Raw genomic sequence first — 19,997 nt, forward strand, 5'->3', positions numbered from 1 at the left:
CCAAATATATTTCTGTAATATATTGCCACTTCTCTTTAGAGATTGATGTAATGCAGCCAGACAGATCACTGTTGGTGGAAGCAGGTCCCTGTCTTTTACAGTGAGTAAATGGTTGACATCAGTGTTGTTCACATGGCCCTGTAATTTAAACTAACTCCATACAGTCTGATACATTTTGTTTATAGCAGGGTAATAATAGCTATGTTATTCATGTCTACTGTGACTCGTGATCAATGCTGTGGATATAACGTGATTCGCAGATTGTGTCTATGAAACTGTGTAGCCACCAAATGACCAATGAATCCCATGTCCCAGAGTTGTGGTCTTTGGTCGGATTAGGCCTCTTGTGTGGTGTGGAATACTTCTAATGACTCTCATCTCTCAGCTGTTGGCCAGGTTCACATCCATAGTTTGAAGCGATCCATCTAATCCTCTCAAACAATGCCAACCAATGATTTCCCATGGAGGTGCAATATCTTTGAGTTCACAGAAAGTGTTAAACTGGGTACAAGGTATGATGTGTGTTGTGACTCATAGATGTGAGTTCAGAACACGTTATAGAATGGATTAATACTTCTAACAGACCTGGACCACTAATAGAACTGGATAATATAACTGGACCTCTAATAGAACTGTATAATATATTTGGACCACTAATAGAGCTGTATAATAATATATTTGGACCTCTAATAGAACTGTATAATATATTTGGACCTCTAATAGAACTGTATAATATATTTGGACCACTAATAGAACTGTATAATATATTTGGACCTCTAATAGAACTGTATAATATATTTGGACCTCTAATAGAACTGTATAATATATTTGGACCTCTAATAGAGCTGTATAATATATTTGGACCTCTACCGGCCTGGTACAGATTGTGGGGTTACAGCAGGGTCACTTTATGAGTCTGCATGTCAATCTCCTCTATAGGACACTAGCTAGCTCTAATGAAGTTACGTTGGCAAGGACTCTTAGCACTATCCTCACCAAACATAACAGCAGTAAAGGCATGACCTCTCTACCAATGAAAACATAGTAAATTATTCCTTTGTCTTGTTGGTCCAGTGACCTACATGTGGGAAGCCAGCCTCAAGACAGGTTGTGAAAAAGCTTACTCATAATTCTCCTCTCTCATATTCCCAGTGAAGTACATGAGAGAAGCCAGCCCCTATGTGAAGAAGGGTTCTCCTGTGTCAGAGATAGGCTGGGAGACGCCCCCACCTGAGTCCCCGAGGCTGGGTAGCCCCCACCGTGACGTCCCCGTCACCCCCACCATGTCCCTACAGGGGGACAGGAGGTACATCCCTTTAAAGATGTGTTACGTCACCAGGAGCATGACTTCTCCAGACCCTGGAAACAGGTAAAGGCTCCACCATCATTCTGCATGACTATTATTCTGTTTCCCCCCCGTATATTATTATCTACAGGGGCGTAACGGCAGGGGTGCAGGGCTAGGTGGGGTAACACTTCTACAATTAGAATTGATTGGATTTATATTGCGAGTGTTTTGCCAGATGCAGAGCCTTCAGAAAGTAGTCACACCCCTTCACTTGTTCCACATGATGTTGGGTTACAGCCTGAATTCAAAATGGATTCCATCACATTATGTTGGGTTACAGCCTGAATTCAAAATGGATTCCATCACATTATGTTGGGTTACAGCCTGAATTCAAAATGGATTCCATCACATTATGTTGGGTTACAGCCTGAATTCAAAATGGATTCCATCACATTATGTTGGGTTACAGCCTGAATTCAAAATGGATTCCATCACATTATGTTGGGTTACAGCCTGAATTCAAAATGGATTCCATTGATTTTTCTGCCCACCCATCTACACACAATAGCCCATAATGACAAAGTGAAAACATGTTTTTAGCAAATTTATTGAAAATGAAATACAGAAATATCTAATTTACATAGGTTTTCCCACCTCTGAGTCAATAATCAAATGTATTTATAATCAATCAATCAAGTTTATTTAAAAAGCCCTTCTTAGATCAGCTGATGTCACAAAGTGCGGTACAGAAACCCAGCCTCAATACATGTTAGAATTACATTCGGCAGTGATTACAGCTGTGAGTCTTTCTGGGTAAGTCTCTAAGAGCTTTGCTCACCTAGATTGTACAATATTTGCACATTATTAAAGGTGCCGAAGGTGCTGTAATAAAAGCAACACATTACATTGTGACGGGGGAGAGACTCATCTCATCCACCACCAATGAGTAACTCCCACCACTTGTTTTTCCTGTGACAGTGTAACAGGGATGGTCGTCTCTGGGACAGTGTAACAGGGATGGTCGTCTCTGGGACAGTGTAACAGGGATGGTCGTCTCTGGGACAGTGTAACAGGGATGGTCGTCTCTGGGACAGTGTAACAGGGATGGTCGTCTCTGGGACAGTGTAACAGGGATGGTCGTCTCTGGGACAGTGTAACAGGGATGGTCGTCTCTGTGACAGTGTAACAGGGATGGTCGTCTCTGGGACAGTGTAACAGGGATGGTCGTCTCTGGGACAGTGTAACAGGGATGGTCGTCTCTGGGACAGTGTAACAGGGATGGTCGTCTCTGGGACAGTGTAACAGGGATGGTCGTCTCTGGGACAGTGTAACAGGGATGGTCGTCTCTGGGACAGTGTAACAGGGATGGTCGTCTCTGGGACAGTGTAACAGGGATGGTCGTCTCTGGGACAGTGTAACAGGGATGGTCGTCTCTGGGACAGTGTAACAGGGATGGTCGTCTCTGGGACAGTGTAACAGGGATGGTCGTCTCTGGGACAGTGTAACAGGGATGGTCGTCTCTGGGACAGTGTAACAGGGATGGTCGTCTCTGGGACAGTGTAACAGGGATGGTCGTCTCTGGGACAGTGTAACAGGGATGGTCGTCTCTGGGACAGTGTAACAGGGATGGTCGTCTCTGGGACAGTGTAACAGGGATGGTCGTCTCTGGGACAGTGTAACAGGGATGGTCGTCTCTGGGACAGTGTAACAGGGATGGTCGTCTCTGGGACAGTGTAACAGGGATGGTCGTCTCTGGGACAGTGTAACAGGGATGGTCGTCTCTGGGACAGTGTAACAGGGATGGTCGTCTCTGGGACAGTGTAACAGGGATGGTCGTCTCTGGGACAGTGTAACAGGGATGGTCGTCTCTGGGACAGTGTAACAGGGATGGTCGTCTCTGGGACAGTGTAACAGGGATGGTCGTCTCTGGGACAGTGTAACAGGGATGGTCGTCTCTGGGACAGTGTAACAGGGATGGTCGTCTCTGGGACAGTGTAACAGGGATGGTCGTCTCTGGGACAGTGTAACAGGGATGGTCGTCTCTGGGACAGTGTAACAGGGATGGTCGTCTCTGGGACAGTGTAACAGGGATGGTCGTCTCTGGGACAGTGTAACAGGGATGGTCGTCTCTGGGACAGTGTAACGGATGGTCGTCTCTGGGACAGTGTAACAGGGATGGTCGTCTCTGGGACAGTGTAACAGGGATGGTCGTCTCTGGGACAGTGTAACAGGGATGGTCGTCTCTGGGACAGTGTAACAGGGATGGTCGTCTCTGGGACAGTGTAACAGGGATGGTCGTCTCTGTGACAGTCACAATGGATTAACTGCTGCGGTTCTCAACTATCAGAGTGTTCGGAGTTTAAGAGATGTTATCTTGATTAACCAACACAGAGAAACGGTTTCTACCTTAATTAACCAACACAGAGAAACGGTTCTACCTTAATTAACCAACACAGAGCAACGATTTCTATCTGACACACATAGCTTACCTTAATTAACCTTATGCCCTCAGCTTTACCTGCCGTCCCTGGTATTTATAGTCATTTAGACAGGCCTGGTATTTATATAGTCATTTAGACAGGCCTGGTATTTATAGTCATTTAGACAGGCCTGGTATTTATAGTCATTTAGACAGGCCTGGTATTTATAGTCATTTAGACAGGCCTGGTATTTATAGTCATTTAGACAGGCCTGGTATTTATACAGTTATTTAGACAGGCCTGGTATTTATAGTCATTTAGACAGGCCTGGCATTTATAGTCATTTAGACAGGCCTGGTATTTATACAGTCATTTAGACAGGCCTGGTATTTATACAGTCATTTAGACAGGCCTGGTATTTATACAGTCATTTAGACAGGCCTGGTATTTATACAGTCACTTAGACAGGCCTGGTATTTATACAGTCATTTAGACAGGCCTGGTATTTAGACAGTCATTTAGACAGGCCTGGTATTTATAGTCATTTAGACAGGCCTGGTATTTATACAGTCATTTAGACAGGCCTGGTATTTATACAGTCATTTAGACAGGCCTGGTATTTATACAGTCATTTAGACAGGCCTGGTGTTTATACAGTCATTTAGACAGGCCTGGTATTTATACAGTCATTTAGACAGGCCTGGTATTTATACAGTCATTTAGACAGGCCTGGTATTTATACAGTCATTTAGACAGGCCTGGTATTTATACAGTCATTTAGACAGGCCTGGTATTTATACAGTCATTTAGACAGGCCTGGTATTTATACAGTCATTTAGACAGGCCTGGTATTTATACAGTCACTTAGACAGGCCTGGTATTTAGACAGTCATTTAGACAGACCTGGTATTTATACAGTCATTTAGACAGGCCTGGTATTTATACAGTCATTTAGACAGGCCTGGTATTTATACAGTCATTTAGACAGGCCTGGTATTTATACAGTCATTTAGACAGGCCTTTAGACAGGCCTGGTATTTATACAGTCATTTAGACAGGCCTGGTATTTATACAGTCATTTAGACAGGCCTGGTATTTATAGTCATTTAGACAGGCCTGGTATTTATAGTCATTTAGACAGGCCTGGTATTTATAGTCATTTAGACAGGCCTGGTATTTATACAGTTATTTAGACAGGCCTGGTATTTATAGTCATTTAGACAGGCCTGGCATTTATAGTCATTTAGACAGGCCTGGTATTTATACAGTCATTTAGACAGGCCTGGTATTTATACAGTCATTTAGACAGGCCTGGTATTTATACAGTCATTTAGACAGGCCTGGTATTTATACAGTCACTTAGACAGGCCTGGTATTTATACAGTCATTTAGACAGGCCTGGTATTTAGACAGTCATTTAGACAGGCCTGGTATTTATAGTCATTTAGACAGGCCTGGTATTTATACAGTCATTTAGACAGGCCTGGTATTTATACAGTCATTTAGACAGGCCTGGTATTTATACAGTCATTTAGACAGGCCTGGTATTTATACAGTCATTTAGACAGGCCTGGTATTTATACAGTCATTTAGACAGGCCTGGTATTTATACAGTCATTTAGACAGGCCTGGTATTTATACAGTCATTTAGACAGGCCTGGTATTTATACAGTCATTTAGACAGGCCTGGTATTTATACAGTCACTTAGACAGGCCTGGTATTTAGACAGTCATTTAGACAGACCTGGTATTTATACAGTCATTTAGACAGGCCTGGTATTTATACAGTCATTTAGACAGGCCTGGTATTTATACAGTCATTTAGACAGGCCTGGTATTTATACAGTCATTTAGACAGGCCTTTAGACAGGCCTGGTATTTATACAGTCATTTAGACAGGCCTGGTATTTATACAGTCATTTAGACAGGCCTGGTATTTATACAGTCATTTAGACAGGCCTGGTATTTATACAGTCATTTAGACAGGCCTTTAGACAGGCCTGGTATTTATACAGTCATTTAGACAGGCCTGGTATTTATACAGTCATTTAGACAGGCCTGGTATTTATACAGTCATTTAGACAGGCCTGGTATTTATACAGTCATTTAGACAGGCCTGGTATTTATACAGTCATTTAGACAGGCCTGGTCGTTATACAGTCATTTAGATATGACACACAAACATTCACTACTTTGATGGTTATATTGTCATGTTTGTTACTATCGTTCTACTGTTAGTGTGATACTGCAACACTGACAACAGAGGTAAGACCTATGTGCTGTGGCACAGAAATATAATTAGTAGAAGGGGAAGGCCCTCAGAGCCATGGCAATTTGACTAGAAAGTGAATTGTCCTACAGTTCTAGTAGTTCTATGTCTATGCTCTTTGGTCTGTGAGAACCACACTATGAAGAGGAAATCAGTCACTGAGGGGTTAGACCACAGCTAACCTACTTAATGACGAGCCAATATGGCTCACATACGGTGCATTCAGAAAGTATTCAGACCCCTTGACTCTTTCCACAGTTTGCTACGTTAAAGTCTTATTCTAAAATGAAAAAATAAATAAAATCCTCATCAATCTACACACAATACCCCATATTAACAAAGCAAATACTTTTTTGTGTGTTTATAACAAAAATTAAATATCACTTTTACAGCACATAGGTCTTACCTCTGTTGTCAGTGTTGCAGTATCACACTAACAGTAGAACGACAGTAACACACATGACAATATAACCATCAAAGTAGTGAATGTTTTATCCAGTCTGTCCCAAAACACATCAGATGTAAATCACACACTACCACAACCTAGCATTTGTTTGTATTGAGTGATATTTACTGGCGTCACTACAATGTTTTGGTCGTGTATTAAGTACTTCCATCGTTTCAGCACGTTGCTCACAACAACAGGCCAACCTTCAGGTACTTTAGAGCTACATGCTGGAAGATGCCTGTTACCACACAAACACACATGCTGCTATCTGAGATGTTCCGGACGTGTGCTGCAGGCTTGTTGTAGCTGACTGGTAGAGAGGGGCAGAGCTCTCGTCACTAGTGGAAATGTAAACAGCTGTTAGGTGAGAGACGTCCACACTACCCAGCCAGGAGAGGAGAGAGTTTCCTGCACTTTTCACAGCTTTATTTAGCTGCTAAACAGCTGTTAGGTGAGAGACGTCCACACTACCCAGCCAGGAGAGGAGAGAGTTTCCTGCACTTTTCACAGCTTTATTTAGCTGTTAAACAGCTGTTCGGTGAGAGACGTCCACACTACCCAGCCAGGTGAGGAGAGAGTTTCCTCCCTCCTCAGACAGATTTACCGCATCGCTCTCTCTCTTCCAGAGAAAGAGAGTTGCAGTAAATCTGTCTGGGGAGGGAGGAAACTCTTTCCTCACCTGGCGAGAGAGAGAGAGAGAGAGAGAGAGAGAGAGAGAGAGAGAGAGAGAGAGAGAGAGAGAGAGAGAGAGAGAGAGAGAGAGAGAGAGAGAGAGAGAGAGAGAGAGAGAGAGAGAGAGAGAGAGAGAGAGAGAGAGAGAGAGAGAGAGAGAGAGAGAGAGAGAGAGAGAGAGAGAGAGAGAGAGAGAGAGAGAGAGAGAGAGAGAGAGAGAGAGATGCAGTACATCTGTCTGAGAAGGGAGGAAACTCTCCTCTCTAGAGAGAGTGAGTAAAACGATGCTCAAGTGTAAAACAGTTTTTGCATGCTTATTTTAACTTGAGATATTTGCCTTTTGCGAGCAGTTTTTTTTCTCTCAAATAAAAAGCAGTTTGTCAGTGGAAAACGAACAGGTAGACAGACCATCATTGACCAGGAAAGGCATTGAAAGATTTGCCACACAGTGAGTCCACTTTCTAAATCTGGCCTTGGCTTCTTTAATGGCTCAGCAGTTAGTGTCCCATGTTGGAGAGATGACCTGACTGGATGTGGATGGGCCTTGAATGGGGAGAACACACCTGGGTTCAAATACTATTTGAAGTCTTTCAAATATTTTAGTTGTGCTTGGTTGAGCTTGTAAGTGCAATGCCCACCCATCTGGCACTCCAGGCAGACTAAAGCAAACGCTCAAAGTATACAAAATGATTCCAAATAGTCTTTGAACCCAGCAGGTCTGGGGGAGAGCTTGGGCCTCTTTCCAGGAACCAGCCAGCCAAGCCAGCCAGCCAGCCAGCCAGCCAGCCAAGCCAGCCAGCCAGCCAGCCAGCCTGTTTCTCCTCAATCAAGTCTCTGGTTTCTATTTTTAACTGTGGTGGGGGACTGGGGAGTGGGGGGAGGGTTGGTGGGGGCGAGTAGGAGAGAGAGCACCTGCAGTTGATCTAGTGGTTTGTGACATCATGATAACATGGTCTCCCACTGTCTCTGATTTAATGACAGGTAGATTTATCAACAGTGGTCATACTCAAGGCCCAGGTCTGAGGTGAAAACGGTTTCCTTCAACCTTGTTCATTTGATTTATTTTTTGTTGTTAGCTGAATGTATTCATAACATCCTTAGCTAATGTTTCCAAAACCAAAAAGGCTTGAAACTTACTGCACATCCCACAAGTGACAAACCAAACTTTATCAACCCATGATGAGTAAGCAGGTCTGTAAATAAATACACACCCACTGTACACAGTGCTAGGTACATCAAAGGAAATGTTTATCTTAGCCAGAAGAAGAGACGCTGTGAGAAACAGTCTTTTAGTGGTGCTTGGGATCATTTCCATTCACTCAGGACATCATCAAGCACACAGGGGCCATCTTCCTTTCCCTTCAAAGGGAAGTAGTCTTTGTTGAACTGAAGAAGCCTTTTTCTCATGTCCACTGAAAGCTGTGCTATGGGAGCTATTTGCCTGTGACAAAACGAATTCACAGCTTTGTGAATGTCTCTCCGTCTGTTTGTGTGTCCTCCAGGCAGTTAGAGCTGCACTCTCCGGACGCCAAGCACACGGTGGTGTTACGGTGTAGAGACGCAGCCTCGGCCCAGGCCTGGTTCGAGGTCATGCAGTCGGCGACCTCTGACCTCATCAACAAGGTCATCACAGAGGTCAAAGAGCACACGGGAAGAACAGGAATCGCAGGGAGCAGAGAGATCAGACACCTGGGCTGGCTGGCTGAGAAGGTAAGATCTACTCTGTACTTTATTGAATGTTGGTGCAGGAAAACACATGAAAGAAATGTGCTCACCTTTAATCAGATCTATAATATGCCTTCACAGACCACCTTCTGATAATAACTCATATGTGATGTTTGTGAATCAGATCTATAATATGCCTTCACAGCCCACCTTCTGATAATAACTCATATGTGATGTTTGTGAATCAGATCTATAATATTCCTTCACAGCCCACCTTCTGATAATAACTCATATGTGATGTTTGTGAATCAGACCTATAATATGCCTTCACAGCCCACCTTCTGATAATAACTCATATGTGATGTTTGTGAATCAGATCTATAATATTCCTTCACAGCCCACCTTCTGATAATAACTCATATGTGATGTTTGTGAATCAGACCTATAATATGCCTTCACAGCCCACCTTCTGATAATAACTCATATGTGATGTTTGTGAACCAGACCTATAATATGCCTTCACAGCCCACCTTCTGATAATAACTCATATGTGATGTTTGTGAATCAGACCTATAATATGCCTTCACAGCCCACCTTCTGATAATAACTCATATGTGATGTTTGTGAATCAGACCTATAATATGCCTTCACAGCCCACCTTCTGATAATAACTCATATGTGATGTTTGTGAATCAGACCTATAATATGCCTTCACAGCCCACCTTCTGATAATAACTCATATGTGATGTTTGTGAATCAGACCTATAATATGCCTTCACAGCCCACCTTCTGATAATAACTCATATGTGATGTTTGTGAATCAGACCTATAATATGCCTTCACAGCCCACCTTCTGATAATAACTCATATGTGATGTTTGTGAATCAGACCTATAATATGCCTTCACAGCCCACCTTCTGATAATAACTCATATGTGATGTTTGTGAATCAGACCTATAATATGCCTTCACAGCCCACCTTCTGATAATAACTCATATGTGATGTTTGTGAATCAGACCTATAATATGCCTTCACAGCCCACCTTCTGATAATAACTCATATGTGATGTTTGTGAATCAGACCTATAATATGCCTTCACAGCCCACCTTCTGATAATAACTCATATGTGATGTTTGTGAATCAGACCTATAATATGCCTTCACAGCCCACCTTCTGATAATAACTCATATGTGATGTTTGTGAATCAGACCTATAATATGCCTTCACAGCCCACCTTCTGATAATAACTCATATGTGATGTTTGTGAATCAGACCTATAATATGCCTTCACAGCCCACCTTCTGATAATAACTCATATGTGATGTTTGTGAATCAGACCTATAATATGCCTTCACAGCCCACCTTCTGATAATAACTCATATGTGATGTTTGTGAATCAGACCTATAATATGCCTTCACAGCCCACCTTCTGATAATAACTCATATGTGATGTTTGTGAATCAGACCTATAATATGCCTTCACAGCCCACCTTCTGATAATAACTCATATGTGATGTTTGTGAATCAGACCTATAATATGCCTTCACAGCCCACCTTCTGATAATAACTCATATGTGATGTTTGTGAATCAGACCTATAATATGCCTTCACAGCCCACCTTCTGATAATAACTCATATGTGATGTTTGTGAATCAGACCTATAATATGCCTTCACAGCCCACCTTCTGATAATAACTCATATGTGATGTTTGTGAATCAGACCTATAATATGCCTTCACAGCCCACCTTCTGATAATAACTCATATGTGATGTTTGTGAATCAGACCTATAATATGCCTTCACAGCCCACCTTCTGATAATAACTCATATGTGATGTTTGTGAATCAGACCTATAATATGCCTTCACAGCCCACCTTCTGATAATAACTCATATGTGATGTTTGTGAATCAGACCTATAATATGCCTTCACAGCCCACCTTCTGATAATAACTCATATGTGATGTTTGTGAATCAGACCTATAATATGCCTTCACAGCCCACCTTCTGATAATAACTCATATGTGATGTTTGTGAATCAGACCTATAATATGCCTTCACAGCCCACCTTCTGATAATAACTCATATGTGATGTTTGTGAATCAGACCTATAATATGCCTTCACAGCCCACCTTCTGATAATAACTCATATGTGATGTTTGTGAATCAGACCTATAATATGCCTTCACAGCCCACCTTCTGATAATAACTCATATGTGATGTTTGTGAGGCAGTTATACGATGATGAGCCAAGCATTCTTGGAACCTCATACAGTATAGCTGATGCAGTAGTTTCCAACAGAAGAAGCCCGGATGGGGGCTTTGTAGTGTTCCTTCTATACAGTACAGCAGCTATTGATCCCAGGTGACTTTTCCCTGCGTGACTCCAGGTTTTCCCCCCTCCTCGTCCTCCTCTAAATCCTCTTTCATCACTCTCTTATTAGTCAGGGCCTGCCTGGCAGAGAGCGAGCGAGACGGCTAATACTGAGTAGACTATAGCCCTGAACTTTGGGCAGTCAGTCAACCAGTCAGCCAGTCAGTCAGTCAGTCTGCCAAGCCAGAGGATGCTTTCCAGGCTTCTTAATGAGTTCCTCTTGTATTACTGCCTGCCTGCCCCATTGTGAGTCCCAAATGGCACCCTAGTGCACTATATAGGGAATATGGTGCCATTTGGGATGCCGTTTCTGGAGTCTGTGAATAATTATAAGGGCCTAAAGCCTTTCAGCGTGTGTGGAGTGGAGTGGTCTGCCTAGGCTTCGCCTGCCGTCCCATGTTCCTTTGTACAACGTCAATCTGACACACTCAGGAGTCTGAGTCTCTACTTAGCTGTGTGATGGTCAGCACACTACAGGCTGGAGTCAGTCTCTACTTAGCTGTGTGATGGTCAACACACTACAGACTGGAGTCAGTCTCTACTTAGCTGTGTGATGGTCAGCACACTACAGGCTGGAGTCAGTCTCTACTTAGCTGTGTGATGGAGAGGAGAGGAGAGGAGAGGAGAGGAGAGGAGAGGAGAGGAGAGGAGATGAGAGGAGAGGAGAGGAGAGGGTTCAGGAGAGGAGAGGAGAGGGGAGGGGAGAGTTCAGGAGAGGAGAGGAGAGGAGAGGGGAGGGGAGGGGAGGGGAGAGTTCAGGAGAGGAGAGGAGAGGAGAGGAGAGGAGAGGAGAGGAGAGGAGAGGAGAGGAGAGGAGAGGAGTGGAGAGGAATTGTTTTACAGCCTTGTTGAGGTTGCTCTGTGCATCCTGAGCCTGGCTTTAACCACAGACTTTATATTCACTCTCATACTATAGCCAATTATACTGTGGCAGCGTTTTCCATTGAATGATTGTTACACACTAACTATGTGGTTGTGTAGGCTTTAGTTAGAGCTACGTTTGTGAGCCTGTATATGGTGTTTTAATATGGTTACTTGGCAACATGTGTTGGTAATGTTATAGGATTGACCTATGGCCACCAGAATCATATGTTCTCACAACTAGCTGAGGACCTCATAGTGAGACAAGAGGCTCATGGTTATGAGGATTGTGCTGTAACTTTCATCATGAGGATTGTGCTGTAACTTTCATAATGAGGATTGTGCTGTAACTTTCATAATGAGGATTGTGCTGTAACTAAGCTTTTATAATGAGGATTGTGCTGTAACTAGGCGTTCATAATGAGGATTGTGCTGTAACTTTCATAATGAGGATTGTGCTGTAACTTTCATAATGAGGATTGTGCTGTAACTTTCATAATGAGGATTGTGCTGTAACTAGGCGTTCATAATGAGGATTGTGCTGTAACTAGGTGTTCATAATGAGGATTGTGCTGTAACTTTCATAATGAGGATTGTGCTGTAACTTTCATAATGAGGATTGTTATGCTGTATAATGTCATGCACGCTGGTGTTGTATTGGGTGTCTGGGAGTTGAGAGTTTATCTACAGGCCAAGATTAATAAACTGTATAAATTCCCTTCCTGTGAAAAATAACCAAGATTTTGTTACTAAGACTTAGTTACATAGAGAAAAATGCTGAAGACATTCAAGGTTGTGTCTTTGATGTTAGTTTTATGTGCTTATCACTCTTGCTAAATTGTATTTTCTAGTCCATAACATTCCCTCCATTGCACCAGTAACCCCCATGCAAATGACAGCAGTGGCCTGTCACTCTGTGTGGTGTGTTTTCTCCTAGACAGAGAGTATTCTAACATGGTCTGTGTGGTGTGTTTTCTCCCAGACAGAGAGTATTCTAACATGGTCTGTGTGGTGTGTTTTCTCCTAGATAGAGAGTATTCTAACATGGTGTGGTGTGTTTTCTCCTAGATAGTGAGTATTCTAACATGGTGTGGTGTGTTTTCTCCCAGACAGAGAGTATTCTAACATGGTGTGGTGTGTTTTCTCCCAGACAGAGAGTATTCTAACATGGTGTGGTGTGTTTTCTCCTAGATAGAGAGTATTCTAACATGGTGTGGTGTGTTTTCTCCCAGACAGAGAGTATTCTAACATGGTGTGGTGTGTTTTCTCCCAGACAGAGAGTATTCTAACATGGTCTGTGTGGTGTGTTTTCTCCCAGACAGAGAGTATTCTAACATGGTGTGGTGTGTTTTCTCCCAGACAGAGAGTATTCTAACATGGTGTGGTGTGTTTTCTCCCAGACAGAGAGTATTCTAACATGGTGTGGTGTGTTTTCTCCCAGACAGAGAGTATTCTAACATGGTGTGGTGTGTTTTCACCCAGACAGAGAGTATTCTAACATGGTGTGGTGTATTTTCTCCCAGACAGAGAGTATTCTAACATGGTCTGTGTGGTGTGTTTTCTCCCAGACAGAGAGTATTCTAACATGGTGTGGTGTGTTTTCTCCCAGACAGAGAGTATTCTAACATGGTGTGGTGTGTTTTCTCCCAGACAGAGAGTATTCTAACATGGTCTGTGTGGTGTGTTTTCTCCCAGGCAGAGAGTATTCTAACATGGTCTGTGTGGTGTGTTATCTCCTAGACAGAGAGTATTCTAACATGGTCTGTGTGGTGTGTTTTCTCCTAGACAGAGAGTACTCTAACATGATGTGGTGTGTTTTCTCCCAGACAGAGAATGAGAAGCAGCAGTGGAAGCCCGTGCTGGTGATGGTGACAGAGAAAGACCTGCTCCTCTATCACAGCCTTCCACGCATGAAGGCTTCCTGGCACAGCCCTGCACACACATACCCACTGTTAGCTACACGGTACGCTACACACACCCTCACTCTACTAGCCACAAGAGAAATAGCTGCTGCTATCCACACAGTGAGCAAAAAACACCGTCTTCCTGCTAGTCAAATAGCAGAACACATTTATCTTATCTTAGCCACATGGTTAGTAGCATCCACCCTGAACAACCCAACCATGACCACATGATAATCCTCCGCCACTCCAAACACACGTACCCTCTATTGGCCAAGCAATAATCAGAACACACCTACCCTCTATTGGCCTCATGGTACAGAACACACCTACCCTCTATTGGCCAAGCAATAATCAGAACACACCTACCCTCTATTGGCCTCATGGTACAGAACACACCTACCCTCTATTGGCCAAGCAATAATCAGAACACATCTACCCTCTATTGGTCAAGCAATAATCAGAACACATCTACCCTCTATTGGCCAAGCAATAATCAGAACACACCTACCCTCTATTGGCCTCATGGTACAGAACACACCTACCCTCTATTGGCCAAGCAATAATCAGAACACACCTACCCTCTATTGGCCTCATGGTACAGAACACATCTACCCTCTATTGGCCAAGCAATAATCAGAACACACCTACCCTCTATTGGCCTCATGGTACAGTACACAACTACCCTCAATTGGCCAAGCAATAATCAGAACACACCTACACTCTATTGGCCTCATGGTACAGAACACACCTACCCTCTATTGGCCAAGCAATAATCAGAACACACCTACCCTCTATTGGCCTCATGGTACAGAACACACCTACCCTCTATTGGCCAAGCAATAATCAGAACACACCTACCCTCTATTGGCCAAGCAATAATCAGAACACACCTACCCTCTATTGGCCTTATGGTACAGAACACATCTACCCTCTATTGGCCAAGCATTAATCAGAACACATCTACCCTCTATTGGCCAAGCATTAATCAGAACACATCTACCCTCTATTGGCCAAGCAATAATCAGAACACATCTAAACTCTATTGGCCTCATGGTGCAGAACACACGTGAAAGGTGAGGTGGCACTGAAGGACAGGACCACAACATGTTTCCATTACCGAAAACAGCCAAGAACTCTGTTACTATTTATAATGTTATCAGTCATTACACCTTTATGTCCTTGATGTGAAGAGGGTTATATGGTTACAGCCCTGCCTAGCTAGTCTCTCTCAACAGCAGGCACTTAGAATACAACAGAATGTGTGTCTGTCTGTAGGCTGGTGCACTCTGGTCCCGACCGAGGCTCTCCCCAGCCGGGCGTGGAGCTGTCCTTCGCCACACGTACGGGAACCAGACTGGGCATCGAGGCCCACCTGTTCAGAGCTGAGACCTGTCAGGACCTTTCACTGTGGACCAGGCACATCGTTACGGGCTGTCACTCCTCTGCCCAGATGATCAAGGAAGTCACTACCAGTGAGTACCACTACACCGACCCTGCTATAAGACTATGTGAGCCCGCTGAGCTAAAGCCTTGATTAACCAAGTCACTACCAGTGAGTACCACTACATCGACCCTGCTATAAGACTATGTGAGCCCGCTGAGCTAAAGCCGTGATTAACCAAGTCACTACCAGTGAGTACCACTACACCGACCCTGCTATAAGACTATGTGAGCCCGCTGAGTGTGTGTGTGTGTGTGTGTGTGTGTGTGTGTGTGTGTGTGTGTGTGTGTGTGTGTGTGTGTGTGTGTGTGTGTGTGTGTGTGTGTGTGTGTGACCTGTGTGTGTGACCTGTGTGTGTGACCTGTGTGTGTGACCTGTGTGTGTGTGTGTGTGTGTGTGTGTGTGTGTGTGTGTGTGTGACCTGTGTGTGTGTGAGATAATAAACAAAAGTGAAATAACCAATCAAAGTGAACAGTAAACATAACACCTACAAGTTTCAGAGGAATATTATGTCTATGTACAGTATTGTAACAATGTGCAAATAGTTAAAGTACAAAAGGGAAAATAAATAAACATAAATATGAGTTATATTCTCTCTCTCAATATGGCTCACATTACTTTTACTGGCGTCACTACAATGTTTTGGTCGTGTATTAAGTACTTCCATCGTTTCAGCACGTTGCTCACAACAACAGGCCAACCTTCAGGTACTTTAGAGCTACATGCTGGAAGATGCCTGTTACCACACAAACACACATGCTGCTATCTGAGATGTTCCGGACGTGTGCTGCAGGCTTGTTGTAGCTGACTGGTAGAGAGGAGCAGAGCTCTCGTCACTAGTGGAAATGTAAACAGCTGTTAGGTGAGAGATGTCCACACTACCCAGCCAGGAGAGGAGAGAGTTTCCTGCACTTTTCACAGCTTTATTTAGCTGCTAAACAGCTGTTAGGTGAGAGACGTCCACACTACCCAGCCAGGAGAGGAGAGAGTTTCATGCACGTTTCACAGCTTTATTTAGCTGCTAAACAGCTGTTAGGTGAGAGACGTCCACACTACCCAGCCAGGTGAGGAGAGAGTTTCCTGCACTTTTCACAGTTTTATTTAGCTGCTAAACAGCTGTTAGGTGAGATGTCTACACTACCCAGCCAGGTGAGGAGAGAGTTTCCTGCACGTTTCACAGCTTTATTTAGCTGCTAAACAGCTGCTCCATTTATAAGGAGGATCTCTCTCTCCTCACCCTCTGTCATAAGCTACAGTGGAGATCAGACACATGTTGGGAATGGGAGAGACAAATGGAGGAGGGATTTTACTCACTGACTTAGTTCAGTTTATTACAACATGTCAAAACAAATCTGTGTCCCAAATAGCACCCTAATACCTATACAGTATAGTGCACTACATCTGACTAGAGCCCTATGGGGAATAGGGTGCTGTTTGGGACGCAACCAGTGTTTATCAACTGTGTTGTTACTGATCCAGTGACTGAGGGAACTATGTCACAACATGTTGTTACTGATCCAGTGACTCAGGGAACTATGTCACAACATGTTGTTACTGATCCAGTGACTCCGGGAACTATGTCACAACATGTTGTTACTGATCCAGTGTCTGAGGGAACTATGTCACAACATGTTGTTACTGATCCAGTGAGTGACTCAGGGAACTATGTCACAACATGTTGTTACTAATCCAGTGTCTGAGGGAACTATGTCACAACATGTTGTTACTGATCCAGTGACTGAGGGAACTATGTCACAACATGTTGTTACTGATCCAGTGACTGAGGGAACTATGTCACAACATGTTGTTACTGATCCAGTGTCTGAGGGAACTATGTCACAACATGTTGTTACTGATCCAGTGTCTGAGGGAACTATGTCACAACATGTTGTTACTGATCCAGTGACTCAGGGAACTATGTCACAACATGTTGTTACTGATCCAGTGACTCAGGGAACTATGTCACAACTGATTTTATCAGTAATTTTATCAGCATATCGATTGCGCAACCAGGGGTGGAAAGACCTTGGATCATTATTACTCTAACTTCCGCGACGCATATAAGGCCCTGCCCCGCTCCCCTTTCGGAAAAGCTGACCACGACTCCATTTTGTTGATCCCTGCCTACAGACAGAAACTAAAACAAGAGGCTCCCACGCTGAGGTCTGTCCAACGCTGGTCCGACCAAGCTGACTCCACACTCCAAGACTGCTTCCATCACGTGGACTGGGACATGTTTCGTATTGCGTCAGACAACAACATTGACGAATACGCTGATTCGGTGTGCAAGTTCATTAGAACGTGCGTTGAAGATGTCGTTCCCATAGCAACGATTAAAACATTCCCTAACCAGAAACCGTGGATTGATGGCAGCATTCGCGTGAAACTGAAAGCGCGAACCACTGCTTTTAATCAGGGCAAGGTGTCTGGTAACATGACCGAATACAAACAGTGCAGCTATTCCCTCCGCAAGGCTATCAAACAAGCTAAGCGTCAGTACAGAGACAAAGTAGAATCTCAATTCAACGGCTCAGACACAAGAGGCATGTGGCAAGGTCTACAGTCAATCACGGACTACAGGAAGAAATCCAGCCCAGTCACGGACCAGGATGTCCTGCTCCCAGGCAGACTAAATAACTTTTTTGCCCGCTTTGAGGACAATACAGTGCCACTAACACGGCCTGCAACGAAAACATGCGGTCTTTCCTTCACTGCAGCAGAGGTGAGTAAGACATTTAAACGTGTTAACCCTCGCAAGGCTGCAGGCCCAGACGTCATCCACAGCCGCGCCCTCAGAGCATGCGCAGACCAGCTGGCTGGTGTGTTTACGGGCATATTCAATCAATCCCTATACCAGTCTGCTGTTCCCACATGCTTCAAGAGGGCCACCATTGTTCCTGTTCCCAAGAAAGCTAAGGTAACTGAGCTAAACGACTACCGCCCGTAGCACTCACTTCCGTCATCATGAAGTGCTTTGAGAGACTAGTCAAGGACCATATCACCTCCACCCTACCTGACACCCTAGACCCACTCCAATTTGCTTACCGCCCAAATAGGTCCACAGACGATGCAATCTCAACCACACTGCACACTGCCCTAACCCATCTGAACAAGAGGAATACCTATGTGAGAATGCTGTTCATCGACTACAGCTCGGCATTCAACACCATAGTACCCTCCAAGCTCGTCATCAAGCTCGAGACCCTGGGTCTCAACCCCGCCCTGTGCAACTGGGTACTGGACTTCCTGACGGGCCGCCCCCAGGTGGTGAGGGTAGGCAACAACATCTCCTCCCCGCTGATCCTCAACACTGGGTGCCCCACAAGGGTGCGTTCTGAGCCCTCTCCTGTACTCCCTGTTCACCCACGACTGCGTGGCCACGCACGCCTCCAACTCAATCATTAAGTTTGCGGACGACACAACAGTGGTAGGCTTGATTACCAACAACGACGAGACGGCCTACAGGGAGGAGGTGAGGGCCCTCGGAGTGTGGTGTCAGGAAAATAACCTCACACTCAACGTCAACAAAACTAAGGAGATGATTGTGGACTTCAGGAAACAGCAGAGGGAACACCCCCCTATCCACATCGATGGAACAGTAGTGGAAAGGGTAGCAAGTTTTAAGTTCCTCGGCATACACATCACAGACAAACTGAATTGGTCCACTCACACAGACAGCATTGTGAAGAAGGCGCAGCAGCGCCTCTTCAACCTCAGGAGGCTGAAGAAATTCGGCTTGACACCAAAAGCACTCATAAACTCCTACAGATGCACAATCGAGAGCATCCTGGCGGGCTGTATCACCGCCTGGTACGGCAACTGCTCCGCCCTCAACCGTAAGGCTCTCCAGAGGGTAGTGAGGTCTGCACAACGCATCACCGGGGGCAAACTACCTGCCCTCCAGGACACCTATACCACCCGATGTCACAGGAAGGCCATAAAGATCATCAAGGACATCAACCACCCGAGCCACTGCCTGTTCACCCCGCTATCATCCAGAAGGCGAGGTCAGTACAGGTGCATCAAAGCTGGGACCGAGAGACTGAAAAACAGCTTCTATCTCAAGGCCATCAGACTGTTAAACAGCCACCACTAACATTGAGTGGCTGCTGCCAACACACTGACACTGACTCAACTCCAGCCACTTTAATAATGGGAATTGATGGGAAAATGATGTAAATATATCACTAGCCACTTTAAACAATGCTACCTTATATAATGTTACTTACCCTACATTATTCATCTCATATGCATACGTATATACTGTACTATATATCATCGACTGTATCCTTATGTAATACATGTATCACTAGCCACTTTAACTATGCCACTTTGTTTACATACTCATCTCATATGTATATACTGTACTCGATACCATCTACTGTATCTTGCCTATGCTGCTCTGTACCATCACTCATTCATATATCCTTATGTACATATTCTTTATCCCCTTACACTGTGTACAAGACAGTAGTTTTGGAATTGTTAGTTAGATTACTTGTTATTACTGCATTGTCGGAACTAGAAGCACAAGCATTTCGCTACACTCACATTAACATCTGCTAACCATGTGTATGTGACAAATAAAATTTGATTTGATTTGATTTAATTCCAGTAGTCGACCCAAAACATTGGCGATGCAGAAGGGGCAGACGAA

General features: G+C 44.2%; 1 protein-coding gene across 2 annotated transcripts in view; it reads left to right on the plus strand.

Annotated features, from left to right (window-relative positions):
• LOC139394393 (beta-1-syntrophin-like) overlaps positions 1 to 19,997 on the plus strand; it is a 50,198-nt gene that overhangs the window by 17,036 nt on the left and 13,165 nt on the right. For both annotated transcript variants that reach the window (XM_071142448.1, XM_071142447.1), the window contains exons 2-5: positions 1,153 to 1,369; positions 8,600 to 8,807; positions 13,822 to 13,958; positions 15,175 to 15,371. In XM_071142448.1, the coding sequence (XP_070998549.1) occupies positions 1,153 to 1,369; positions 8,600 to 8,807; positions 13,822 to 13,958; positions 15,175 to 15,371 (759 nt within the window). The remainder of the gene's footprint in view (positions 1 to 1,152; positions 1,370 to 8,599; positions 8,808 to 13,821; positions 13,959 to 15,174; positions 15,372 to 19,997) is intronic.

The sequence above is a fragment of the Oncorhynchus clarkii genome, unplaced genomic scaffold (genome assembly GCF_045791955.1).
Source record: "Oncorhynchus clarkii lewisi isolate Uvic-CL-2024 unplaced genomic scaffold, UVic_Ocla_1.0 unplaced_contig_9004_pilon_pilon, whole genome shotgun sequence".
In the NCBI taxonomy this organism is placed as follows: Eukaryota; Metazoa; Chordata; class Actinopteri; order Salmoniformes; family Salmonidae; genus Oncorhynchus; species Oncorhynchus clarkii.